At 44.5% G+C, this 20,968-nt stretch overlaps 1 protein-coding gene across 1 annotated transcript; it reads right to left on the minus strand.

Annotated features, from left to right (window-relative positions):
• Window positions 1-299: 299 nt before the first annotated feature.
• faah (fatty acid amide hydrolase) lies at window positions 300-20,886 on the minus strand. The gene is made up of 16 exons (XM_079653799.1): window positions 20,736-20,886; window positions 19,954-20,180; window positions 18,917-19,030; window positions 18,457-18,597; window positions 13,387-13,520; window positions 12,530-12,736; window positions 12,410-12,450; window positions 12,200-12,324; window positions 8,588-8,713; window positions 8,368-8,465; window positions 8,050-8,149; window positions 7,864-7,907; window positions 7,713-7,752; window positions 7,514-7,622; window positions 2,695-2,840; window positions 300-2,561 (listed from the first exon to the last, which is right to left on the minus strand). The coding sequence occupies exons 2-16, from the start codon at window positions 20,164-20,166 to the stop codon at window positions 2,439-2,441; spliced, it is 1,761 nt and encodes a 586-aa protein (XP_079509925.1). The 5' UTR covers window positions 20,167-20,180; window positions 20,736-20,886; the 3' UTR covers window positions 300-2,438.
• Window positions 20,887-20,968: the final 82 nt, after the last annotated feature.

Below are 20,968 nucleotides of genomic sequence, written 5' to 3' on the forward strand. Positions count from 1 at the left end.
AGGCAAGTTTATTTATATAGCACTTTTCAACACAAGGCAATTCAAAGTGCTTTACGAAAAATGAAAGACATTAAGAAAATGGCATTTAAAATCAGTCATTAAAAAGAAAAGTTAATAAAATAAAAATTACTTGCACTTGCCGAGACTTGAACTGGTGACCTTTGAGTTGCCAAGCCAACTAACCAACCAACCCAACCCTACCCTACCCAACCCTAACCCTATCGACTTAGCCACCACTGCCCCAAACCCCCTAAACCACATTTCAACATTTCTATTATGGAAACCAATAATAGCAATGGTTTACTTGTGAGAAATCAGTCATTTTATTGTATTTTTTGTCATCACATCACAGAAATCTGTCAGTTCTTGTAAAAAAGACACATACTGTATGAATTAAGTGCCAACATTATTCATTATAAACACGGGTGCACATCACTTTTTTGCCCTGGTTCTCAAAGGAGCACCTGGAGATGTTGCTTGGTGTGCATCCTTAAAATGAAATAAACCGGACCTTTTGAGGGGTACTTGACTTTATGAAGGGGGGGGGGGGAGGTGCGCTAGTGAGCACGCAGCAGGGTTACTGTGTGGAGCGCATAAAGCAGACCCTTCACGCGATAGCGAGGGATCGCAGATGCCGTGGTGCTCGCGGACGGATTAAAACAATTAAACCGAAATAGCTCGCGAATTATACTTTGGCGGCCGTTAATATACCTGGGCGGCCCGCCTACGTAAAGTCTATGTGTGGGAAACCCTGCTATCTTACCAGTTCATATGCAACTCGCAAATATCTCTCTCTTCTCTCTTTTCTCTCTCTCCCTCTCTCAATGTTGGTGCGCAAATGCGCCTTTTTTCAAATGATCCGGTGCTCTTTTTTGGCGGGGGGTGCGCATGCGCACCAGTTATGTGCAGCCCTGATTATAAACCCTAACTCACAAAAGGTTGTGTGTGTGGTTGCTATGCACTGTTTGCATAACGCTGTTGTGAGGTCAATTTATTTTCCAGCATGTTTTTCATTCTCATGCGATATTATGTTAAACATAATGCCAACTGAACAAACACTGTTTCATGTTCAATGTTCAGGAGGCTGAATTTCGCCGAAACACCCCAAGTTATTGAGCCGTTTCCGCTCTACATCCTGAACTCCTCCCTTCGATGCAATGCACTTCCGTTTTGGCGGACTGGGTTTGTTTTGCTAGCTAGCTCCGTTGTGCCGACAAAGCACTGATATCGCAGAGACAAAGAGGATATAACAATTACAACATGAAGAAAAGTGGTTCGGGAACTACGTGTGCGGTAGTTGGTTGCAATCACTCGAGAAAGCACCTGAACGAGTGGTTAGATAGAGAGTGCTACGACCACAAACCAGCACCCAGCACCCAGCCATGTTGTTCATTAAATACAGATAAACACAACAAATACTGCATGCATTGTATTTTTTAATATTATATATGAATATTTTCATAGTGATGTAATTGTGTGGGCTGCTTTTATATTTTAATTTGTAATACCTGTTAGGATTAAACATGTGATCTTTCTTGTTGAAGCCATTTCTTTAGTTTCCTCTCAACAATTAATTAATTCAGTGTTATTTATGTACAGTATGAGCTTAATATGAATGATGAACTGTGTTAAAAGAAATTGTAGCACTCTAAGGAACATATGAAATGCAATAATGCAATAACAGTGCAATAATGAAATTAAATTACATCAAACTTTATTTTCACTCAAACAGTACAGGCACATATGATATATTGCACAGCATAAAGAGATCATGTAAATTGTGCATTATGTAAACAACAGACAACTGTTGGCAACTGTATTGCCATGGATTGAACGAAGTAGGAGCAAATTTTGCTGTACGTTATGCTGGGCCACGTCGTCATGTTATCCTCCCAGTTTTGCACTGAATTCGGGTGGGGGAGAGTAACGCCATCTCCAGTCAAAGAAGTTGAATCGTGTTCCCAAGCTAGCATCACTGTTAGCATCGAAATCGCTGTGTTTACACCAGTGCCCGTCTGACTGTTTACATCGGTTTACACCGACAGACGCTGTGCAAAAGACTTCCGGCGGAAATGAAGTGCATTTGTGTAGTGTCATGGCGCTAACCGTGTTTTGGCGCGTAAACTTGTCTATAGTCAAGCTGTCAATGTCAGAAACACAGTTCATTTAAAAGCAGCAAAAGCTAAAGTTCCTGTTTTAGTAGTGCAAGACAAATGAAAAACAGTGTTAAACAAAGAATGTGTACCGTTTTCAAATCAGTAAACATGAATATTCCCTTTAACATTTATCAAATCTTAATTATGGATCTAAAAAAGCCCGAGTTAATCTTTATACAGCAGCACAGTGAAACTCCTAATATTAAAGAATTTCCTAGACTCAACTTCCTTCTCCCAAACATTGATTGTGTTTTTCCTCATACTTCTTCTGTGTGTCCTCCTTTACGCTTTGCTCTGTTTGACCAGCTGCTCCACCTCCTTCATGAGGCGCAGGCACAGCTCGTCCTGCCACGGCAGAGTGACGCACTGCACCCCCACGGGCAGACCCTCGCCTCCACACACAGCCTGAACACAAACACAAAATCCAGTCAGAGAACCACCAAAGTCTCCTGCCTCCATCTACAGACCAACTGCAGAACTACGGCTTCACACTGAAGTGCTGTATGGAACAACTGTTGTGTAAGTCAGAGTGTCTTACCTGTTTGAAGAGCTTGTCCCACTGATCCTGATAAACGCCTTTATAGTGCTTCAGTTCCTCCTCATCCTCTGCCTTCACAGTGGAAACAGGAACAACTCCGGCAGGAAATTGTAGGAGATTGAAAATCAGCGTGTAAGACGCAGCGCCTGGAAGGACAGATAATAGGCTATTCACCAGGTTACAGAAGAAGAGGAGGAAGTAATATTATTGTTGTTGTTGTTGTTGTTGTTGTTGTTGTTGCAGGGAGATAGCTCTTTTGCTAATACAACAGCATTGCCCTCTCTACTATCAAGTATCAGCCAAAACTGAATATCATTGATACAAATATGAGGAAAAACCTTTGAATGAATGGACGGATACTACACCATGTAAGCCTTTATTTATATAGCCTTCCTATGAAGTGTTTTAAAACTCAATAATTAACACAGATAATATTTCTCCTTGTTGTCTGGGACATTAAATCATCCTGTATATGTATATATATATTTACATATATTTACTGGGTTCAAATATGTCCACCAGTAGAGATTTGGCAATACCGTTTCAGGCAGAATCATTATGCCACAAATCAATTATCCTAGCAAGGCAGCAATATTATATATATTTAAAGAGGCCCGATTATGCTTTACAGGATTATCCCTTTCATGTACTGTGTAATATTGGTTTTTCAAAGTTCCCTCCCGAGGGAGTTTCTCCTTTGATTTTTTAAAGTGTTTTATTAAAGGCCATGTAATGCATCTAACACAGGTGTTTTTTAACATGTAGTTTAGATATCACCAGAATAAAAATAAATAAAAATGTTTAAAGTTTCGTCATAATTAAATGACATATACGTTAAAAACCGATGTTGGTTCCGAAGTTTGCCGAGTACGCCCCCGATCACTCCCGAACGAGCGGTGACGTCACACGTGGCAAACATTGCCATTTGATCAAATCAGTCCAAATGGCAAGCAACGCGATAACTTCAGACAGCGACAGCGACAGCGATCATTCAAGCTCAGATTCAGTGGGTTATCTGGATTCAGTTACAGAAGTAGAGAGTGAACCAGCTAGCCTTTCACTTCAAGGCATTTTGCCTTATAAGTACGAGCCTCCTGCCCAGCAATCGAACAACGAGGCAGAAACTTGTGAAAGAGAAGCGGATTCCGCAGCCGGCGAGACTCGAGTCGGCAATACTGAATGGTAAATTCTGTTTTATTTAGTTTGACCTGCACTAAATGTCGATCTTAATTTGTCATCTGTTCCTCACACGTCCGGCAGATATTGTTTTGTTTTTTAATGTTATGTACAATATTCAGGTGTACATGTCAATGCTGTGAAAGCATGCCCACTGCAGATGAATGTGTATGCTGCAGAGAGATCTGGCAGGTGATGGAACAAATAGACAGTTTGCAACCTACTGACCAGATAGCAGAGTCCTGCATCGGGTCGGGTATCCGCGGGTACCCGACGGGTGACCCGCAAAAAAGGTGATTTGCGGGTGGTATTTTTTCAAACGCTTTTTTCCGGGTTCGCTTCTGGGTAAAACAAAGATGATGCGGGTCCGGTTGCGGGTGTTGCATAATAAATATATTTAAACAATAATAATTTAGTTTAATGTTTAAATCCTCAGACCTCTCCTCCGCGGTACCGAGCATAATCATAACCTCTGCAGTGCATCTATCTGCTGCTGAGCGCACCACATTCTGAATGGCTGAGGTGAAGCTCTCTATAGCGGAGAATACAGCATTTTCAATAACTCTTCCTCAAGAGCAAAATCCAACGTCTGGGAGGCTTTTGGTGTCATCCTAGATGGAGAAAATAAACAACATCCCAGGCTTTTTGAGCCAAATATGCAACTGCGTGTGTTAATAATTGCACGTTGTCACTGCTTATATATATGCGGGTTCGGGTCGGGTTGCGGATCATGTGCCGGCGGGTCGGGTCGGGTTGCGGGACTAATTGGCAATATGTGCGGGTAGCGGGGCGGGTTCGGTACTGCACGTCACGGGTGCGGGGCGGGAGCGGGTCTTGAAAATCAGACCCGTGCAGGACTCTGCCAGATAGAAGACACCGACGAGAAACCAAGGTGCATTGGACACTGAAAATAGCGTATCTTCAATACAAACAACAACACAGAGCAGTTGATGGCCCACTACACCAGTAATTAAATATTGATTGACCCAACTGCCTATTGCAGCTTTGCTTTCATATAATACTTTTAGTCGCTACAGATATGGTACACTTTTAAAGATACCATTAAACTCTTTCAAGCAGTCAAAAACAGCTTGGCTTTTATTTTTTCTGTGTATGCAAGTTCAATGTATGCTTGAGAAAAGAAACAACTACACATGTGAGGAAATATATAAGAGGTCTATGATTCTGTCAAGCAGTCATGTATAACCTCATATTTATTTTGTACAAATAAAATACAAATATCATGTTATAAGCCAATTTGTAACAATTGCTACATAATAGTAGGCTACTACATAACATTTTATTTTTCTCCAAATATATTTATAATCTGTATACTTCTTTTTCATTAGGAAGTATCGATATACAGCTTATCGACAGTTTGTACGTTGGTGCTGGGGTGTAGGCCTACTCGGCCCAAAAATCAGAGTCCCGCTGCATGTGCTGTAACCGAGATACGGAAGACTTACCCTGAGCCGGGAGGCCGCTATCAGGGATTTCAATGGCCAAATCTGTAATTTGACATAAGTCATGCAGCTGAACTGGTTAAAATGGTTTCGCATGATGTAAATAATTTACAAAGTACATCATTTACAATATTATTTTTCCAAAGAAACATGTAAATATAACAACATTTTCCAAATCACAAATTTGTAAGATTGTATTAATTTACTGTTTGATAAATAAAAAAGGGTTCTTTTGTTAATTTTTCACTTGTAACATTTTATCTTTATTGCAGTGTACATTAGTCTATTTTGGTATATGTGCGAGCCCACAAATAATTAAAAGTGGTAAAAATAATAAAGATATTCAGACGTAATTCATTTTTGGCCTTACTTATTTCACTTCAACTTTTATATATTTCACTCACTAGGCAAGTTCACTGTACTCTGGTGACATTTAGCTCAAGCTGGCATAACACCTGTAGTAACTTAATTCTGACCCGAGTTTTGTGCACAATCTTCCAGCACCCATGATCAATGTTTATAGCAATCAGGAAACATTCACAGCTCACAACTACACATCGCTTCCCCATCATGAATTGTTAGATAAAAAAAGTTTAGCGAGGTCCGGTTACACATATGTTGAGCGAAAATAGCGGAAGGATACAAAACAAACAATCCAGACGAGGCTGGTGTTTGCCACGTGTGACGTCACACAGCTGGGTTAATGGCTGGCAAGCTTTTCGCTACCGGAGCGGAATAACACGGGAAAGTGGCACACATTTCATGTTATTTGGGGGGTATTTATGGAAAGAATCATTGATGTTGATATGTCAAATGAAACAGTGGAAAGTGATGAAGCGATTTATTAACACAGAATAACTTTTATTTTGGACATTACATGGACTTTAAGTTAAGTTTTATTGAAGTTAAAGTGGACCTTTCATGCTATATTTGAAAAATATATTGTAGGGCCATACCTATATAAAACATGTCTGTGAAGTTTTTTTTTTCAAAATACCAAACAGATCACTCATTTTAGCCATGCCTCTTAAGGCCCGTCCACACAGCGGCATCCGTTGAAGCTTCAACGCTTTTGCCCATTCACTTTGAATGGGGTGACATCACGCTTCGCCGAACTGCATTGTGGGGAGCGTAGCTACGCGTTGCTCGCGTCAAAAGTTGAACCATGTTCAACTTTTGAAGCTTCGACGGAAGCGTCAGCCAATCAAATCCCGTTTATGAAAATCTGCCAGTACAACTGCTAGCCAATCAAACCGCGTGTATGCTGCGAGTAGTGAATCACCCGGTGCTGTATGATCAGTCTCTGTTCATCTACCGGGATACAAACCGGAGGAGCCAGGCATGGAGGGAGGTGGCAGAGATAGTGGGTGAAACTGGTAGGTTTTCGCCTGTTTGGGGAGTTTATATCCAGTGTACCTCGTTTAAACATTGAATGGACAGCTAGCAGGCATAGACAGTATATATAGCTAGCATGGAATGCTAGCCTTTTGCTTTGTATGTCGGGGGCGGGAGATTCATGTGATTGGTTGTTGGTTGCGTTGCTCGCGTTGACTCCCCAAGCTTGAGACACGCCCACCGCCAAGCGTCAACTCACGCTGCTGTGTGGACGCTCCGTTACTGCTCGAACCCCTCTTTTGCAGCCCTGTTAGAGAAACGCAGATGTTGGGCCTTAGCTTGAAACAAAAAGAAGAGGAGGCGGAGCTAATGCCTGATCAGAATTCTACCGGAGATAAAGTTACATTCGGTTGTGATAAAACGCCATCCTGTTTAAACCACGTCAAGGATTATTTCTGAAACAGTATGGAGCTCAAATGCCTTTTCTCTTGCAGGTTTATCACAAGGTAAGTTCCTTTTTTATTTCCTGCTTTTTAAACACATGTGCTCTTCAGTACAGGTTAGCTCTGAGTGTTAGCGAGGCTTGCTAATGTAAACAAAGACGAGATTACGTCCAAAACACGTCTCGCATTGTTTCTGATAGCAACTTTCTGTGGGTCCATGACGTCACAGCGGATGGAAATCTGGATCGGATCCGTTGTAGCCCCGTTTTTAGAGATTTGGGTACTGACGATGCGTGCGTTCCCCGACGCACCGGGGACACATATTCATGTATAAAAGACATCACAAAGTGCATTTTGCATAATAGGTCCCCTTTAAGTATAGAAGTAGTTTGAGTGCCGTACTGCTGAGCTTGCCGCAGTAGAGGTGGTTGTAGGCCGGTCCGGTCACAGGGCACAGCAGAGCGTCTATGTTGCATTTCCTCCACTCGGCTATCGTCTCCTGAATGTAGTCCTAATGAGAACACAATTAAGCAAAACAATGAGAACTTAATGTTCTGCATTCGAAGATGCAAAAGCGTTATTAGCCGACAACTAACAGTACCTCAACTGCAGCATGCTGGTTCCACAGATCTGGAATGGATCTAAAAACAAAGCAGACAAAACAATCCGTTTGTTTTTTGCATTTTGCCCGTCACATGCAATGTAACGAAACCATAAGTGCAAACCGATGACAAACTAAGTTACTTTCTCACCCAACTCCACAGAGACCTCCTAGAACAACGGAAGCCCGAGTAGACTGAAAAACAAAAGCAAGACATAAAAAAATAACTGTTTAAGGAAATATCTACCAAATAAATATTTAAACCAATTTTATACTCAACAACCTTGAGGATATAATCTTAGCCTGTATGCATGTTTGTCAGAGGGTGAGAACTCACAAAGGGCTTGAGCAGAAATGAGAGGGTTTTCTTCAACCATATAGGAAGAGCGTACGGTACAATCTGTGCTTTGAGAGAAGGGTCCACAGGGCTGCCCTCTCTGAAACAGAAGATATAAGGGTTCATTGGTACAAAACATTATCTGTTTCATAGGAATTGTAACTTGGCTCTTTGGTATATAGTTAGACAGGTTAAGTTATTTCAACAAGGACCATGAATACAATTAATGCATACATTAATCTCAGAAAAGAAAATATATGAATTATGCCAGATTATATTTTATAGCTAATTTCCATCTGCAAGTTAATTCTAACTCACAGTTTTTGGAGCAGAGTGGTGGCTCCGTCTGCCAGAATACCTTTTACAACCAGTTCAGCTAGAACGTACTCCAGATTCAGATGACGGTAGGGCACCAACTGCAGGCACGAATAACAGACAGGGGAAAAGGTAACAGCATTAAAAACATAGGGCTCACATCACATATGTTATGTGGCAGTAGATCATATAGTGTCCGTGTGTCTGAGTGGAGAAGTCTTACCGTGTGCCCTGCTGCCTCTAAAAGAGCTTTGACCTCTCTGACGCTGCGGGCCATGCTTGGAGACGGATGTGTGTAGCCGTCGCTTTCTAGGTAACCGATCCGGAGAGGTTTGGAGCTCTGGTAAATCTGAGGACAAAAGGTTTTCATTCTGTCAAATCGATAGGGGGACATCCGAGTGGAAACAATACAAACACAACATGCTTCTTTCTCGGCTCTTCTTCTCTTATTATGTGTAGGTATTACTTTTGTTTGTTGTAAATACTTTTGGTATCCACTGTTATAAAAATTCAAATAAATGTATATTTAAAAAAATGAAATGTAACTAATATGTATTTTTAGGAAGTATTTTCTTTAAGTACGTGTTTTCTTTATTTTAAATCTTTACTTAAGTTTCCTAAAGTCGTTTCTATGGGTAAAGGAAAAGGTGAACAGTTTGATTCAAAAAAGTTCAAAGGTTTAAAGATTTTAATGTAATTTATACAGCTACAGTGTAGAGTACATATGCTTATTTTCAGATCCATATCTGTATTTTGTGTCTCTACTGTGACTTCTTTCGATGCTTTAATGCTCAAAAAGATCTTTATTTTTCTCATACTGCCTGTGCTGCAGCCCAGTCTGCTCTGATTGGTTAGCTGGCCGGCTCTGTTGTGATTGGTCAACCGCTTAGAGATGTCCCGCCTCTTAGCTTATTATGTGAAATGTGTTGGAGCACTGGCTAATAGAAGCATGAGTGTTACATAGTGATGTCATTAAGGTATGGTAGTAAACAAAGGCAGGGGGGGGGGAAGTGTGTGGGAGAGAAACTCCATCTAAAGGGAACTATGGGATTGTAGCCTTAGCAGACCTTTTACATGCACAGAAACCTATATAACACCCTACAGGATAGGGAAAACCCCAAAAAGCAGAATAAGGCCTCTTGTTAGTGTCAATGTTTCCACAAAGAGTCGTTTGCTCGCAGTCAGAGGGCCAGATCCAGGATTTTTTTTTATCAAGATGAACACAACCATGGATGTTATTGTGTCTTTATGTTTCCCCTGCACATTATAGGTGAACTCATTATTATTAATACAGCGAGCACTTTCCCCATGAGTGAACATTTTGCAAACCTCAAGGGACTTTTCCGCATGCTCCTCTCCTCACTCTTTGCCAACAATTATTTCTTAACCACAATTACACGAACGTCTCTAGTAGCTAGAAAGGAAATCTGATCCAATCCTTATTGTTCCTGAAAGAAACTGGTCCGGGGAGTTTTCCCGCCTCTTAAAGGAAACCAACATATCAAGATTGTATGTGGATGGGAATAAAGACACTCTTCATTCACTTATCGAGCCGTTAGTAACTGGCAGCACGACCTCACCCTGAGGCCAACATTGTGAAAAAACGGTTTGCTGCTTGTTAATTCTTTTGCAAGCCTTATCTGTGGCATAATTAAAATATAATGTTCAAAGGTGTGCTTATATAGGCCGGGTTTTAAACATTAACTATATTATTGTGGCCATCGCTCTGCCTCACACCCAGTTCTTTATTGTTTTTGGGAGCAACTTGAAGATTGATGACATCCAACTGGCTCTATTTTTTTTAAATATACATTCACAAAATCATTTTTGACTGTCTGTCTATCTTGTAAATGTATTATCTTGTTTTATCTAGACACACACTGGGTGTTTCTCAATCTCGAGTACGCTTGCTTGGTAGCACATGTCTTCCGGGCGTCTTGCTTCAGAAGCGAGGCAAGAATACTTCCTAGCCTCGGAGAACAAGGAATGGATCAGGCTATTAAGTGTGCAGGTGTGCGTCATATGAGAGCCCCGCCTTACATTTTCCGCCACAGATTTGGGGAAATTGGTCCGAGTCATTGTGGGGATTTTAAGACCGCGGAGTCTACACATGTGCAGACTCGAAATTTCTCCAAATGAAGCACACCGGGCTCGGTAGAATTCCAAGTATGCTGGAGATTGGAACACAGGGTTCCTGCAGGTTTCGCCAGCTCAAATTTAAAACTTTTTAAGACCTTTTTAAGACCACTTTGAATCGAATTTAAGACCTATTTCACGGCAAGAAAGTATGAAGGAAAATTGCTATGAAAGAAGAAATACGTCCCATAATTACTTACAAAGTAAATGTATTCATGTTCAACATAAGAACAATGACTGAACATAACAGCATAACAGTACAGAACTGTTAGCCAAAAAGTGTGTATGTGTGTGTGTCTCTGTGCTTGTGTGTGTTCGTGCTGTGCAATTAATCGTATTTTAATCGCAACTACGATTTTGGCCTGCCACAATCTCAAAAACAACATAATCGAAAAAAACAATTATTTAGCTTTGCTAGGTTGTGACAGTGACAACATATTTAATCTAATTAATTTGAGTCCAATTTATATTTATTTATATATGTTTAGGAGCTTGTGGAAGTGCGCTCCAAAATATTTGTTGATCATGTTTATCGGTATTTATTATTTTGATATTATTTATTTAAATATATCATTTATTTAATTAATTTTTGTATTGCTAGTGTGTGTGTGTGTGTGTGTGTGTGTGTGTGTGTGTGTGTGTGTGTGTGTGTGTTTAGCTACGGTATTTAACGTCTACAGCACCTCCGCTTTTAGGGTTGACGTAGACCTAAACGTCGCCCGGAGGTCCCGCGGTATTGTTGCGGGAGCTGCTGCACTAGCTAACGCTAAACTAGCTAAGGCTACATTAGCAAAACAAACGCTGATTTATTTTGCAAAAGGTGTAGCGGGCTTCAAACACGTTCCCCTCCACTGGTTTCAACCAAGCACTAAATTCGATGTTTTCCAACCAAATACGGTTGAACTTACACTTCCCCATATTTATTTGTAAGTAGATTCGAAGAGACATGAGTTTCTGACTGCCGCTAGCTGAAGCTTGGTTGCTAGGTTACTAGCTGGGTGTTCTCCGATAAGGGGCCGGGGGAAACAAAGTTAGTGATTACTGGTTCCATGTTGATTTATTTCAATACAAATTGTTGGGGGGAACTGAAAGGCTCTTACCGTACTGGTTACTTTGCAGCCCGAACATTTTCCCCAAAACACATTTTAGACGCGATCGCAACATAGAAGTACCTTTCAAATCCGATCATTTTTAAGACCTTCTAAATCATCATATTTAGGACCTTTTTAAGGCCTTAAATTCAGATTATCCAATTTAAGACCTTTTAAGACCCCGGGGGAACCCTGGAACAGTACTTCTGCGGCACTCGATGATGTACTGTAGTATGCTTGAAATAGTGGCTCTGGAGCAGCTTTACTTGCATTGAGAAACACCCACTATCTATTGCCCTGGGAGAGTGATCTTCCTCTATTGCTCTGCCCAAGTTTTCCCCACATTAATTGCAATTCATACTGAGGGTCTAAGGACATAGTGTGTCATATGTTGTACACACTGTGAAGCCCCCTTAGCCAAATGTGTAATTTGTGATATTGGGTATTTGACTGATTGATTTGACATTGTAACTGTCACAAAGCATACTGTGCCCCCTCACTGAAAAGATGAGCAAATCCATAGCAGCAGCAAACGACATGTCTGTACAGGTTAAGGGTCCCAGCCAAGAAGTAGTCTGTTACATAAACCTATTTTAAGGTGGACAAACCTGCACATTAAAAGGCACGGGTGGGACAGTGGGGTCCAAAGAGAACATGTGGTCACACAGCAGCGCCTGCATACACAGAGCCAGACTGTCCACATCCCTCGCCATGGGTCCAGCACAAGACGGCACTAATTTAATGACAAACATAGGAAACAGTAACCAATGATTTTCAGACAACACATGTAGTATATAGGCAATGATGATACAACTTACCTGATTTTTGCCCTTGATAAATGGAGCTTATACCCTGTAAACTGAATAAGACACAAAACAAAGAAAACATATTAACGTAATGAATGATGATCCAAAACCTACTGAAGCAGAGGCACTCACCTGAGTCGACCTGGAGTTGGCTTGAAGCCACAGATCCCACAGAAGGAGGCGGGTAAACGGATGCTACCCCCTATATCACTGCCCATCCCCAGCAGGGAGCCCCCTCCCCCGATGAGAGCCCCCTCCCCGCCGGAGGAACCTCCGCTGGTCTTCAGAGGGTTGTGCGGGTTCAATGTCTGCCCAAAGATAGGGTTACTGCATTCATAACTAGATATTAGGTCAAAAATAAAAACACAGATAAGCATCAAAACATAATTACATGAGAGCACACCTGGACCACAGTTCACTCTCTATACCTTTATTAAGAAATTGTATTTTTATTTATTTGTTCACGAAAGGACAATGCACATTAGTAAACATGAGCACTTCCTGTAATCCTGTAAATGTGCCAGATTTAGCCAAAGAGGCACATTTTCCTCTGCAGTCCCTGGCAGGATAATGAAATTAAAGGGGCCATATTGGCTTTTGGGGATTTTCCCTTTCCTGTAGTGTGTTATATAGGTTGTTATGCATAATGGTCTGCAAAGGCTACAATTCAACAGTTCCCTCTAGAGAGTTTCTCTCCCCCCCCCCAGCCTGAAACGCCTCCATTGGACTCCTTTGTTTACTTCTGTAACATAGTGACATCACTATGTTAGCTAACCAATCAGAGCAGACTGGGCTCTGGTTTCAGACAGAGGATGAAAAGAGGTGCTTCAGCACAGGCAGTATGAGGAAAAATAAAGATCTTTTTGAACATTAAAGCATGGAGACATGTCACAGTGGAGGAACAAATATGAACCTGAATATGATCATAAAAGGGCCTCTTTAAAGAAATCACACACGAGAACATAAGCACGGGTAAGAAGCATGTTTACCTTAGTAGGCCTTGGGGTATGTTTGTTTTCACAAAAGGAATAGCCCCTTGTTTCTTCAGAACTTCAACAAGAACGCTGTCTTTCTTGGCAGGGTGGTCCAGATTAATGACAACACCACAAGAAGAGTCGTAATTCTTGTGATGTAAAACAAAGACAAAAGAGAATGGTTAGAAGAGAGCATCAACTCATCAACCTGAGTTTATCAATGATATGAAAGGTGTTGAATGTTAAGATAGCACCATTACATTCTCAATCCAAAGAGCAGGGTTCTATTTCGTATATGGCTTCGCCCTCTAAGGCTATCGCTATTGGGTAATCCCCCTGCGCCCCCGCGCAGCACTGAAACACTTGTAGTCCACGCCCACCCGCAAGGTGGGCCCCACCCTCGGGCCTCCTTCCGGTATAAATAGGAAGGTGGCCCGGCAATCTGCTCCCTCTTTTTTTCAGCAAACCAGCACAGTTACTGAAGCACAGCAATTGAGAATCATCATGAGCAACAACTGCGTCCGTGGTCCGTGGTTGTCCCTCATGTGGCTCTGGGTTCATAATGAGTTATGACCTGCAGAGATAAAAGCAGTATGCGAATCCTGCCGGGGGTCAGAGCACGCGTACGCGGCTCTAAACCAGCAGGTAGCATGCACTGCGCTCGTCTCCCCTCGGGCGACAGGAAGCGGAGAGCGGACACTCTTGCTGCTGTGGCCGAGGAGGACGATTGGCCCGTCCAGGCTTACGAGCCCGCGGACGGGGCCTCGTGTCCCTGGGACAGAGTGCCGGGCAGGAGTCCGAAGCAACTCCTGCCCCGCCTCCCTCCACGGTTCACCGTTTGGTTCTCCCCTCCATCTTCTCCCCCGGACGGGGGAGACAGAGTCGGAGCAGGGTGCCAGCTTGGCGGCCGAACATGCTTTCCCCCTCTCCGTCACCACAGCGCGGCGGCGTCTGTTACGGAGACGGCCAGAAAAGTGCTACTGGACGCTCCAATCAGCCCGGACGGGGCTGTTCGGACCCCAGTTCATGAAGACGGCCGCGGAACAGGTGGACGGCATTCGCCAGCATGTACAGCTGGCTCCAGTCGGCTGAGCTGCCACAGCGGCACCAATGCCCGCAGCAGCCGCGGCGTCCACGCCGGCCACAGGAGGCCGCAAGCGGAGAGACGACCACAGCAACCGCCCCGGCGGCTGCAGGGGCTCCGTCCCACGTCTCCGCTCCCCCGCCACCCCAGAGACAGGGTCTCCCAGCGGCGAGTGAAAGGGGAGTGAAGCTCCCCCGCTCCTGGTCTGCTCCGCGAGAGCCTCCGAGGAAGCGGAGCCGGTAATTAAGCCGGCTGCCACTAATCTGTTGATTAAGTAGACAGCAGGGCTCCCTGCAGAAGCCTGCTGGTTTTAACCTATCTGTTAATAAACCTGCAGAGCTCGCGGCATTCACCTGTCCGAGATACGCCTCCTACACACGGTCATAATAACCCATGAGCGCCGGTATAACGCCTCATGGGGACAGCACTGCACACACCTCCACTCATCCCCTGACCGTGTACACGCCTCATGATGACAGCCGGAGTGAAACGCAGCGTGTGGAGGTTTCCTCGCAGCCCTTTCGCCTCATGGGCAGCGGCGGCGAGGGCAATGGCGTGGCTCGTCACCATGACGACCATTACAGCACATCACAGAGAAGCCAGAACGGGGGAATGAGCAGTATTCCAGGTTGAGTGCCCCCAGCGGAAGCGCCCGCAGCGCCATGGCGCCAGGGCTCGCTACAGAAGCCTGCTGGTTTTAACCTATCGGTTAATTAACTGCAGAGCTCGCTAATTAAGCCGGCTGCCACTAATCTGTTGATTACCAGCAGGGCTCGCTGCAGAAGCCTGCCCGTTTTAACCTCGGTTAATAACCTGCAGAGCTCGCGGCATTCCTCTGTCCGAAATACGCCTCGTACACACGGCCTTAATAAACCCATGAGCGCCGTTATAACGCCTCATGTGGGCAGCACTGCACACACCTCCATCCATCCCCTGAGCGTGTACGCGCCTCATGATGAGAGTCGGAGTGAAACGCAGCGTGTGGAGGCTTCCTCGCAGCCCTTTCGCCTCACAGTGGTGGCGAGGGCAATGGCATCACAGAGAAGCCAGAACGGGGGAATGAGCAGTATTCCAGGCTGAGTGCCCCCAGCGGTAGCGCCCGCAGCGCCACGGCGCCAGGTCTCGCTGCAAGAAGCCTGCTGGTTTTAACCTATCGGTTAATAACCTGCAGAGCTCGCTAATTAAACCGGCTGCCACTAATCTGTTGATTAAGTAGACAGCAGGGCTCGCTGCAGAAGCCTGCCGGTTTTAACCTCGGTTAATAACCTGCAGAGCTCGCGGCATTCCTCTGTCCGAGATACGCCTCCTACACACGGTCATAATAAACCCATGAGCGCTGTTATAAAGCCTCGTGTGGACAGCACTGCACACACCTCCATTCATCCCCTGAGCGTGTACACGCCTCATGATGAGAGCCGGAGTGAAACGCAGCGTGTGGAGACTCCCTGTCGTGGCTCATTGCCATGACGACCACAGAACATCTCGAGCATGTGCGCCCGCTCTTAGAGTGTTTCTCAGAGTGGCAGCGCGTGTGTCTGATGGACAGATGGATGAGCAGGCTGATCAGCAGAGGATACGTCCTGCAGTTCGCCTCTCCCCCACAGTTCAATGGGATACAGGAAACACTCCTGTCCTCCCAGAAGCTATGTCTTGCGCTCCAATCCGAGCTGCTGGAACTCCTGTTGAAAGAGGATATTTCCAGGGTTCCTCAAAGGGAGGAAAATCAGGGGTTTTCACTCCCGTTATTTTTCTAATCCCGAAAAAGACTGGGGGAATGAGACACCCTGGATCTGTCAGTATTCCACATGCTGACGATCAAACAGGTGCTGGAATGTTTTCACCAGGACGACTGGTTCACTTCCACCTGAAGGATGCATACTTCCACGTACCCATCATCCCGAAACACAGGAAATTCCTGCGTTTTCCATTCAGGGAATATCAGACCAGACAATCGTCTGCCATTCGGATATTTCCTGGCTCCTCGCATTTGTGTAGAGAGGCTGGAGCCACTACACAGAGGAGGGATGAGAGTGTGGTTTTCCTCTGGACGACCTGCTATTTGCTGGCTCGCCCCAGGGAGGAAGTCGCTTTACAGACGGTACATCTCGTATCGCATCTGTCAAAGCCTGGGTTTCATAATAAATTGGAAGAAGAGCTGTCCTCTTCACTCTCAGACAATCGTTTATCTGGGAGTGGAGTTAAACTCAGCCAGCATGAGAGCGCGACTCTCGCGGCAGCGAGGGGAAGAACTGACAGCTCTCCTCCGGCGTGTCACAACCCACACAGCCCTCTCCGTGACGCAGCTGCTTGGCGTTGGCGTCAGCTGGTCACGTGATGATCCCCCTGAGTCTCTTCCAACAGGGAGACACTCCAGAGGTGGTTCATTCGCTGCAGAAGCCTGCTGTTTTAACCTATTGGTTTATAAACTGCAGAACTCGCGGCATTCCTCTGTCCCAGATATGCCTCCTACACACGGTCATAATAACCACGAGCACCGTTATAACGCCTCGTGTGGACAGCATGCACACACCTCTCATCCCCTGGGCGTGTACGCGCCTCATGAGGAGAGACGGAGTGAAAGGCAGCGTGTGGAAACTCCCTCGCAGCCCTTTTGCCTCATGGGCAGCGGCGGCGATGGCGTGGCTCGTCACCATGAAGACCATTACGGCACTTCACAGAGAAGCCTCTCCCCCCAGCACTTCCATGGGATACAAGAAACACTCCTGTCATCCCAGGAACATTGTCTTGCGCGGTTTTTACCCCCGCTATTTTTCTAAATCTCCTCTGTCCGGTGCGCGCGCTGTCCTGCTATGTGGCGCGCACGGCGGCCTGGCGCCGTTCTCAGCGCCTGTTCGTGCACTATAGAGAGAGCTCGATCGGGCAACCTCTGTCTGCACAACGGCTGTCACACTGGCTGTGTGAGGCTGTGTCACAGGCATGTCTCCTCATGGGGTGGAGCCCCCGGAGAACATCAAGGCGCACTCCACCAGAGGAATTTCCTCCTCCACGGCTTTGCACGGAGGAATGTCAGTGGAAGATATTTGCACGGCTGCATCTTGGTCTTCCCCCTGTTCATTTATTCATTTTTATTTGAGGGATGTCTCCCATTCCTCTCTGACACACCCTGTACTGGGTGTCCTGTCGGGGTGAGTGACGTCAGGGAGCCAGCTGTGCGCCTCTCTCCTGCCTTTTGGCACGCGGAGAGCTGCTGTTCCCCCACTACGATCGCAGGACGAGGTGGGACTTTCGTCTCTACTTTCTCACAGCGGCCGGTATGTATTGTTCCCAGCCTTCACCCCGTCGGGAAGATAGGCATGTTTTGCTATGTTCCAGGTACGGTGATGAGCCATTACGCATGGCACATCAGGCAGGGGGGTGTTATTGAGCAGGTATGTCTGTGCTTCTAGTGCCGGGCGGACCCAGTGGGGCGCAGACTACATCATGCTTCGCCCTTAACCCAATAGCGATAGCCTTAGAGGGCGAAGCCATATACGAAATAGAACTGAGGTTACCTACTGTAACCCCAGCTTCTATGAGTAAATGGCGCAGCCCTCTAAGTGCGGGCCCCACTGGCTCTACGAATAGCTGAAGAAAAGTTATGTTGTATGGGAGCAGATTGCCGGGCCACCTTCCTATTTATACCGGAAGGAGGCCCGAGGGTGGGGCCCACCTTGCGGGTGGGCGTGGACTACAAGTGTTTCAGTGCTGCGCGGGGGCGCAGGGGGATTACCCAATAGCGATAGCCTTAGAGGGCTGCGCCATTTACTCATAGAAGCTGGGGTTACAGTAGGTAACCTCAGTTACCTGACCTGCACACACCAGTACTTCATCACTGATCAGCTAACCTTCATTTAATCCTGGGTCACTGTTTCCAAAACAATTTTGCACTGTTGTAAGAGCCTGAGACGAAAGATTTTCATCGCCCAAACTACACTGTAGCTATTATGCTTATGAAAATAAAGCATTTGAAAGACGATGGTAATACACAACTACACTAATACCTTGTATCCATAGTTTTCTTTGATGCTAACTGGGACTCCATACAAGAGACCTTTCCTGTTAGAGTCAAGAGTTTTCATCTGATCGAAACTGTCCAACAGGATCCCAGTGCAGCAGTTCAGATCTTTATTCAAATCCAGAGTCTGTGGGAAGAGAAAACACAGCACAGAGCCGTCCTTTTCAAACACATTCCTTCAAAAGCTTGGTTTTATAGACCATGAAAGTCATATAGAAATGTGCAAGCAAGAACATCAATATTTACTTTGTAACAGTGCATATAGACGATTTAAGCAACAAGCCTTGAACATATATACAGTATGTATTGCATTTATTTTAATTAGACACAAGTCTGCTGATTAGTTTTAAATATCAGTTTTGGGATGAAAACCTTAAAGAGTAACACTAAGATCTACTAGGCATTTTGAAAAAAATGAAGGTAGGATTTGTGATATGTTTTTTCACCTTTTCCATGTAAGAGTAAAACACCTCCTCAGGGTTGAGCGAGCCTTCCTGCAGTTTCTTTGTCAGCTCAGAGAGAGACAGCGTCAGGATGAGAGCGGAGTCGGTCTCTGGATGCTAGAGGGCACACACAAACACACAGTAGGCATACAGTAGAAACATATGTGTGGAAAGTAAATTCAGACACTAGGCAATAATTATACTACTTTTTACCTAAGTTTTTATAAGTATGTAAAAGCTCTTCATGAATGTAATATTTCAAAAAGAAAAAAATCACACCATAATCATTTTTTATGTATATCTGACTGTGACAACCCTGTGGTTGTCCACCATGTGGTGCTGTTGTAAGAGAGACCCACCTGTGGCACCTGTTTCCACTATTTAAGAGGGCTGCAGAACAGGCTCTGCTCTCTCTCGGCTGCCCTGCTTGGTGCACCAGGCCACCGCTCCTCTGTGTGTTTTATTGTTGGTTGCAACCACTGCCCTAATATAGGAATTTGGGGACTTTTACTTTAAAAATGACAATATTTTTTGGTGATCAAAGTAGTTATAAATTACTTTTCTGCCAAACACCTACAGTAATTGTTAGACCGTTTTCAATGCAGACATGTTTAAATGGTATAGTTGGAAAGGAAGCAGATAAAATCTGGTGATTATTGAGTAGTCATTGTAACTTAATAAACACATGATACACTGTAGATTGAATTCTTAATACAAAAAAAAGTAAGTCCAAAATGGAAATACTCAGTAGGTCTACAAGTAGCCTACCTCCGAATGTAAGTACAGTACTTGAGTAAATTGGTTGATAACCCGGGATGGACAGGAAGAATCGACCTTTTCCTCCAGCTGACGGGGGACCAACAGCTGGCAGGGGGGAGCCACCAACTCGAACATTTCATTGTATATTACTGCATCATTTGTTTAATGAAATGCTGTTAACTTTTATAAGCTTCCCATGACTCTTTTCAGTTTATCCTGCTCTCAGGGCTAAATAAATCCTTACAAAATCCACTTAGCAACTGTCTGTGTTGAACTCTCACCGACTTGTTGTACTGCAGCACCGCATGCTCAGCCCGCTGCAGGCTGTCGGTCCTCCGATTCTGTGCCTTCTGGATCTTAGCCTTTGCCTCCCGATGAGTGTAGCCTTTCTGCAGCAGCACCACCACCACGGTCCCTATCATGCAGGTTGCACCCGTAAACAGAGCCGCTGTCCGGGGCTCTACATTCTCCAGATACCGCTTTACGCCCTCCATGATGCTAACTGAGGCTAGAACAAAACAAACACACTGATGCTGAGGATGTGAAGAGCTGCTGGCTTTAAAGGTGACATCAACAACTTGGCGCGGAAGAAGTTATGTCAAAGATTAATCGTGTTAATAATTTACATGGAGTCAATAAAACGTTGTAAATCCACACAGACTGCAAGGGCGTGAACCCGGATAATAGGTTTCTATAGAGCTATTGCATTGAGGCACGGTAGGGGGCGCCACAAATGGGGGTAGGGTTTCAAAACCTTACCAAATGCAATGACTTTCCAGGCCTAAATCCCTAAAATACAAGCACCTAACTCCTAAAAGTTTGATACACGGATCAATGTTAATTACTGTTACAACACTGAGAACAAACCTTTCCCAAATTGGGATCAATAAATTACCTGCTAGTGCTATCTAAGTTTTTTATATGAGGTCACAGACAAGTCAAACACCATGTTGTGTAAATTGCACAATAAAACTATAAATTATATAAACTATAAAACTAACAACCTTCAATTTCTATTGTTTGAAAATATATTCAAGCACTGTCATATGAATTATTCACGTACCTCTGATTCGGAAACACTTTCAAGCCTTTGATTTGAATTTCACAAACTTTTAAGGACCCATGTGTGTCCCTCATTTGGCTCATGTAAACAAACACTTCTCCGTTGGCAGAACATACTGTTCCGTGCCTTGCCCTTTACACTCCCTACTAGTTAACTTTTGTCGGTTGCTGACACTTATTTCCAAATATAACCCTCATTAGGTACTTTGGCGTACGGACCGAGGCGCTGCCGCA

Source organism: Notothenia rossii, assembly GCF_949606895.1.
Source record: "Notothenia rossii genome assembly, chromosome: 1".
Classification (NCBI taxonomy): domain Eukaryota; kingdom Metazoa; phylum Chordata; class Actinopteri; order Perciformes; family Nototheniidae; genus Notothenia; species Notothenia rossii.

Bases quoted from the DNA above. Each gene is read 5' to 3' on its own strand.
- faah (XM_079653799.1), bottom strand. From the start codon at position 20,166: ATGGAGGGCGTAAAGCGGTATCTGGAGAATGTAGAGCCCCGGACAGCG. The intron at 18,598-18,916 runs GTGAAAAAACAT...CTCTTCCCACAG, and splicing joins TTTACTCTTACATGGAAAAG to ACTCTGGATTTGAATAAAGA. The intron at 13,521-18,456 runs GTATTAGTGTAG...TTACATCACAAG, and splicing joins AAGAAAACTATGGATACAAG to AATTACGACTCTTCTTGTGG.